The sequence below is a fragment of the Phalaenopsis equestris genome, unplaced genomic scaffold (genome assembly GCF_001263595.1).
Source record: "Phalaenopsis equestris unplaced genomic scaffold, ASM126359v1 Scaffold000617, whole genome shotgun sequence".
Taxonomy (NCBI): Eukaryota; Viridiplantae; Streptophyta; class Magnoliopsida; order Asparagales; family Orchidaceae; genus Phalaenopsis; species Phalaenopsis equestris.
Window position 1 is genome coordinate 139,735 of NW_018165057.1, and position 7,241 is coordinate 146,975.

Sequence of the window (7,241 nt, forward strand, 5' to 3'; positions counted from 1 at the left end):
GGCTCGTTAAGCAAACGAGTCGAACACGAACACACTTTTTGAGCTCGAAATATAAACGAGCCGAACACGAGCGAGTCGTTTACACCCCTAATCGTCAGTGGGATCCAGGAATGGTCGGCGAGAATCCGAAGCTTCGACAGATGAAGTCAAAGCTCCCCCATCCACGGGAAACTGATGCAAGAGCAGGATTTCCCGCAGCAGCCGCGAGAGCGGCGTTTCCCGCATTGGGAACGGGGGTGCGAGATTTCCCGCATTGGGAAATCTCGCTTTTGAACCGAACTGGCCCAATTGAGGTCGGTCAAGGGTAAACGGAGGTCGAGCAACCATGGGGCGGTAATTTAACTGGGCAGGACCACCACCCCTCCTTTTTTTGCTTCTTCATTTAGAAGTATTGAATGGCTAATTTCTAAATAATTCTTGCCGCTCCGCCCCTTCCTTTTGAGTGCAAATTTCTTTCTTTATTTCTTTCCTCCTTTCTTCATGTAAGAGTCTATTTATTTGTTATTTTACATATTTAGGGGGAGTTTTTTGTTGTGTATGCTTTTCAGAATTCATGTGTGGAGTCCTCTTACCTTTTATAAGGTTGTACCGGAGGACGTGATGGTGCTCTGGCTGTATACTCCTTCGAAGTGGTGATTTATCTTCCCTTTCCATCTTCCCTAACCCTTTTCTTCCACTCCCTTTAGTCTTCAGCCACTCCAAACCCTATCCAGCACCTTCCTGCCAACCCAAACCGTTTGCATATTTGCTAAAATCGCTTCTGGCACAACAACCCTTGTTGCAACTACCCCGGGACAACAAACCTTTGTTGTTCTTGTCGTTTTTTCCCCACTTTCCTAGTGTCGTTGCACAAGCCAGCTAGCTCTCTATTTGCTCCTGCAGTTTTCTCACCTTGCCTTTGTCGTCGCCACCCCCACGAGCCATCCCGATCCACCTAGCCAACCTCCACCGCCCTTAGGATGCACTTTCCTGCTGTCGTTTATTGTAACCCTATTTCCCCATTAGTAAAAATTATTTTTTTGCATTTCCACTGTTTTCCTCTAAGTTCCGATATCACATATCATTATTAATATCAACATATCTATAACATGCAAAACCGCATTAATGTGCGCCAAGTCAATTCCATTGGGACTTGATCAAATGACTTCTAAAGATCAATAAAAATCAAATGTATACATTTTTTGCTCTTTATGATTCTCCAGAAATCATATTGACATAAATATGAAATCTTTGCAGAGCTTTTTAACATTAAACCAAATTAATGCATTAAACATGAAATTTTTTTAAAATATATATTTATTACTCTCTTTCATACCTCCATTATAAGATTGATAAGTTTCACTTTTTTATAAACATGTATTCTTCTTTGGGTGCAATGCTACAACCATATTTTCTCAAAATCCAAAAAAACAAGACATTTCTCACAATTAAAGTGGTTCTAGTAAAATCCAATCCTACCATACACCATTGGTCAACTTGGAGGCAATGTTAGGATGCCTACTAGTTTTTGCCATCCGGCTTTCCCAAGGCAAACCCAGAGATGCTTGGGGTTAGGGTCAAAAAAGTAATTATTCTCCTATTATAACTATAAATTAAATGAAGCTTGCGTTATCACTAATCATGAAACATAGCATAATGTTATCTAAATCTGGAAAGGAAACACAAAAGTTAGCAATGTGAAATCTTAGCTTAAACATTTTGAAAAAGATAAAATTACAGACGATATCAGCATGCCCTTATTGTTTAATTCAAATAATTTAAGCTACAAAACAATTATTGCTTAATTCAAATAATTTATGCTACAAAACAAAGATTACTTTAAGAAAATGCCATATTTGTGTCTCGCACGCTCCTAGTACTAGCAATTCATAGGCAAATTTAAAATATGTAAATCATCCTAACATGATTTTTGACAGACCCTCAAATATATTACCTAAATTAATAAAATCATACTTCATTCAAAACTACAATAACATGGTCTGTGCTATGATGGACCATTGCATGAAAAGATACATATATCAACAGACAAGGGGTTGACAAAATGTTGGAAGAGTGGCATTACAATGTATAGAGATATTCATAAATCTATTCAAGCAAATATGATAATGAATCTCTCGACTTAGTTAAAGCTTGAACTCGTGAAAATGGATCAGGGAAAATAACTGCAAAAGGGAGCCATTAGCTTAGGATATGATGTAACTAAAGCTATTGACTACAAAAAAACAAACTCCAGATCCAAGGAGCCCATCTAACATCCACACTTTCATAGAAAGAATAGTAAGAAGAATTCAAGATACCAATCCTAGCTTCCAAAGAAGAAGATTATGACCACACGGTAGATGTAGTAGCAGATGTTGGTATCAAATAATCTATTCAAAGTGAGTGGAAGATATTAATAATCATTTTATTGGATCCTTATAAAGCGATATCTATAATGATCCATTACTTTAGACCATATGTCACAACAAACAACTATATCATCGAAATCCTTGGCTAGAGTATAGGATTTAAGAAGAAAAGAACTTATACAATCGTATCAAAAAAATATATATATATTAATATCACCCACTCAATACTTAGCTGAAAATGAGCAAAAGTAAGTCAACAAATAGCCAAGATTTAACAAAATTTCATCAAAAAAGCATGTGATTAGAACTAGATCTTACCTGATACTCCATTTTTGAAAGTCGACCACCCTGTTGAACATACCTTAGAAGGGCTTCTGAGCGTCGAGCAACAAATTCATCATAATTTAAGCCATCTGGTGGAGACAGCTGAGCATGTGTTAACACAACCAAACTCCTTCGCCATATTGTTCTGCCAAAAGTATCTGTAATGGCTTTCACAACTTGTCTGTCCAAGGTATCCATTCTATATGCATCTAGTCGGTCCACATAAAGAAGCACATCAATGGACTTGTTAAGAAGAAACCTAAATAACATCAAATTGATTAAATTTCAATGCAAAAAAATAATAATAATAAATACATTATGCTTCCTAATAAAATTGCATTTCATATCATATCTTGATAGGCTGAATAAATTTCAAACTACAATTACATCTAATTAATCTTTTATGTCAAAAGGAAATATATTTAAAATTGAAACATTAGAATGGCATTAAATGATGAATACTTCACAACTTGATAAAGTCTAATTAGATTAGAAAACCGCTGAAATTAGACGGAAGTTTCTCTTCGACAACCAAAGTTAAACAACAACAACGAAAAGTTTTTATCTCACTAAATGGGGTCAACCACATGAATCTTTTTTCTCCATTGTGCCCAATTGAGTGTCATATTTTTATTTAATTCTAATAAGTTAAGCTTATTTTTATACAATATGCCCAAGTCTTTTTAGGTCTACATCTACCTTTCTTAGCATAATTCGGATCTAAAGCATCTACTCTCCTAACTGGATCATCAGATGGCCAACGTTTAAAGTGACCAAACCATCTAAGATGACTCTTTTTAATCTTGTCTGCCAATAGAGCTACACCAACCCTTTTACGGATACATTCGTTTCGCATTTTGTCTCTAAGTGTCAGGCCACTCATCTACCTAAGCATTCTCATCTTAGCAATAGTTAAATTAGTTATATGCTCCCTTTTATAGGCCAACATCTTGTGGCATAAAGTATTACAGGTCTCACCACCATCTTATAAAACTTTCCTTTAAGCCTAAGCAGTACTTTTCTATCACACAATAGATCCAATGCATTCCTCCACTTCAACCATCCAACTTGAATTCTACTTCAACCATCCAACTTGATCAACCATCCAACTTGAATTCTACTAAAAACATCCCCATCTAGATCGTCATCACTAGGGGTGTAAACGAACCGAACACGAACGAACAAAGCTTGTGTTTGTGTTAGGTTCGTTTAAAATTTAGTTTGTTTGAAATAAGCTCGTGTTCGTTTCTTAACGAACGAGCCGAACACGAACCGAACACGAGCTGTTCGCGAACGACGAGCCCGTTTGACATCCCTAATATTAATACATAAAAATAATATTATATATTAATTATATAACTTATATTATATAAATATACAATATATATATTAGTATATTACTACTATAGTATATTAATATATTATTATTATTATTATTTTATTATAAAAAATTTGTTCGCGTTTGTCTCGTTTACTTATCGAACAAATCGAACACGAACTCATTGACGAACCGAACATGAACTGTTCGCGAACAACGAGCTTTTTTGACAGCCCTAGTCATCACTTTGAACGATAGACTCGAGATATCTAAAATGTTCACTCTTTTAAATTATTTGATCGCCCATTATTACAACTATGTCACTAGATCTGCTACTACTAAAATTACATTCTATGTATTCAGTTTTAAATATACTCCAACGAAGGCCTTTAGAATCTAAAGTAGAACTCTATAATTCAAGTTTTTTTCCCGAAATCTTTCTATAGTCTCATCAACAAGAAGGATATCATCAGAGAAAAGCATACACCAAGGTACATCCTCCTGTAAAGGTACATCCTCCTGTAAATATCCTCCTGTAAATGTCCAGTAAGAGCATCCATAACTAAAGCAAAAGGATATGGGCTTAAAGTCAATCCGTGATGTAATCCAACTAAAATAGAAAAATACTTAGTCAATCTTTTTTCTATTCAAACACAAGTAACAACACTAGTATACATATCTTTAATGACTTAAAATATAAGTCATATCAGCATCTTTCTTTTCTAGAAGCTCAACAGAACTTGAAACTTTAAATATAAGTCATATCAACATCTTTCTTTTCTAGAAACTCAACAAAATCATATGTAGATCCTCACTCTCTCAGTACTTCTCCATCAAATGTCTCAATAAATGTATAGCTTCCATAGTACACTTGCCCGGCATAAATCCAAATTGATTATGAGAATCTTTATATCACGTCTTAACCTATGTTCAATTACTCTTTCTTATAATTTTAATGCATGACACATTAACTTAATTCCTCTATAATTTGCACACTAGTGGAGATAGTTGAGAATGTGTTAACACAACCAAACTCTTTCGCCATATTGTTTTGGCAAAATTATCTGCAATGGCTTTCACGTCTTTCCAAGGTATCCATTCGATATGCATCTAGTCAGTCTACATAAAGAAGCACATCAATGGTCTTGCTCACAAGAAACCTAAATACCATCAAATTGACTAAATTGCTATGCAAAAATAATAATAATAAATATATGGTTAAATGTAAATCAAAGAACTTGATTAACAACAATAAAAAAGAGGATTAAAAGGACAGTTCACCTGCTGGAAGAAATACATTATGCTTCCTAACAAAATTGCATTTCATCCCATAAAAAAAATTATGTTCTATATTTCTGTATCTCTTTTCTTAACTGATCAAATTTAAGTAATGCTAACATTCTTGAAAGTAGAAAGCACTGTGTTACAGCTTAAGAACTCAAAAACTAGTGTTTGCCAAAAGCATTACTTTCCTCAAGTGTGCCGAAAGGGTTGCAAATTCATTAGAAGCAATCACATTTTCATGGGCTTTAAGTTTTATTTATGAAATTTTCCAGAAGAAAACACTTAAGAAATTCTTGCTGGAGTCAGAAAGCAAATAATTCATATGCCCCTTCTTTGTTATTTTGTTTCCCCTCAGCAGAAATTCAAACATGCTCTTATTTTCTCCACATTAGCATTTCTTTTTCTTAAAAAGATATTTTTGGCTTCCTTTATAGGTCCATCAACATCAAGGAAGTTTCTTTTAGACCACGTAGAGATTACAGCATCCATGTCAAGTTGAAAGAAACAGTTTCAAGTCAAAGTTATCCTTCCTCAGCACTAACCTCTTTATGATTCCAATGGCTTGTTCATTAACATATCCTCCTTCAACAATCCCTGGAGTGTCAACAATGTTCAAAGTAAATCCTGCCCGTGTCCTTGAACACATGATCGGCCTCAGCCCCTCTGACTAGAAAAAATAGCACAAATTGTAAAATGAGATTAACGCCACCGAAACAATCAAGTGAATCAATTCAAACAGATCCAACAAACCTGGAAGGCACTAACTGAAGCAATCCGCTCCCCTAAAATTGAATTAACGGTGGACGACTTCCCCATGCCTCCCTTTCCCATCACTAGAATCGTCAACGTGCTCACATTCTAACAGCCCAAAACAGAAAGAGTGAGCGAGGGGGAGTAAGAGAAAGAGAGAGAGAGAGAGGCTAACATCCAAATTAGATCTTTTGTAGATAAAACAAACCTCTTGCTTCAACTTCCCAAGCAACTCCATCAATCTCGTCTGCGTAGCTACCGGAAAGTTCTGGATACCAAGCCACTCACGAGCAATTTGGAAGGCCATTGTAGCTCACCAACAAGGACAACAATACCTAATAAATTTGTGCACATCAGAAAATTTCGATAACAATAAGACAGGAACATAGACCCCGATGCCGCAGCAAAGAAAACTGGCCGCCGGAGGTAAAGTGATTCAAGACCAATACCTCCCTTTTCTCCATTAGCGCATTAAGAACTATTGAGCTTTATATAAAGGAAAAGCGCAAGGCAATCTCCATACCTACGTATCTCAGAAAGAGATAGGGAAGCCGGTGGGCGACCTCGCGTTTGGATAATAGGGTCAGTGGAAGGTTATGATGGAGAAGCAGAAGCCAAACATGCAAGTCCTAAGAATTTATCATTAAATTTTAAATTTTAAATTTAAGATTCTAATTTTGCCTTGAATTTAAATTCCAATTCAATAAAGAGATTAATTTAAATTTACTAAAACCTATTAAGGATCTGTTTGGGGGCAGTTATAGATGTAAAGCAGCTGAAGAAGTAGCTTGTGTTCTAAAAACTATGGTGACTATTACAAAAAATAAAAATTTGAAAAGTTAGACTGCAGCATTCTAACAACAATTACAGGTACTCAAGATTGGTGATAAAATGTAACTTTCAGTTGTGACTTTTTAAGAGCTCAAGTAAAACGTAATTTTATCAAACAAAAAAATTACGGTGTAACATCACCGTCGTCCCAAACACACCCTAATTCTATATCCTTCTTGCAGCCAAACACCCTCAAATCAAAAGTGAGAGTCGGAAGCCTATAGAAAAAATGCTGCATCCATGTGCCTTCATAGGCTTGGTGGGATAAGGTACGACAAGGTAAAGGCTAGAGTTCCACCCAATATTGTTACAAGGCAGCAAGTAGAAAAATCGCATTATGTTACAGTGCCGCACAATATTGGGTGATATATATATATATATATATA

At 35.6% G+C, this 7,241-nt stretch overlaps 1 protein-coding gene across 2 annotated transcripts in view; it reads right to left on the reverse strand.

Annotated features, from left to right (window-relative positions):
* The window catches only part of LOC110029955 (translocase of chloroplast 34, chloroplastic-like), a 28,334-nt gene extending 21,696 nt beyond the window's left edge, over positions 1–6,638 (reverse strand). The window contains exons 1-5 of one of the 2 annotated variants that reach the window (XM_020732461.1): positions 6,548–6,638; positions 6,233–6,359; positions 6,025–6,132; positions 5,817–5,941; positions 2,667–2,931 (exon numbers count right to left, since the gene is read on the reverse strand). In XM_020732461.1, coding sequence (XP_020588120.1) covers positions 2,667–2,931; positions 5,817–5,941; positions 6,025–6,132; positions 6,233–6,331 — 597 coding nt within the window. In that variant the 5' untranslated portion in view covers positions 6,332–6,359; positions 6,548–6,638. Of the gene's footprint in view, positions 1–2,666; positions 2,932–5,816; positions 5,942–6,024; positions 6,133–6,232; positions 6,360–6,473 lie in introns of both variants that reach the window. The other variant, XM_020732462.1, reaches the window with a different exon arrangement.
* Between the last annotated feature and the right edge of the window lie 603 nt (positions 6,639–7,241).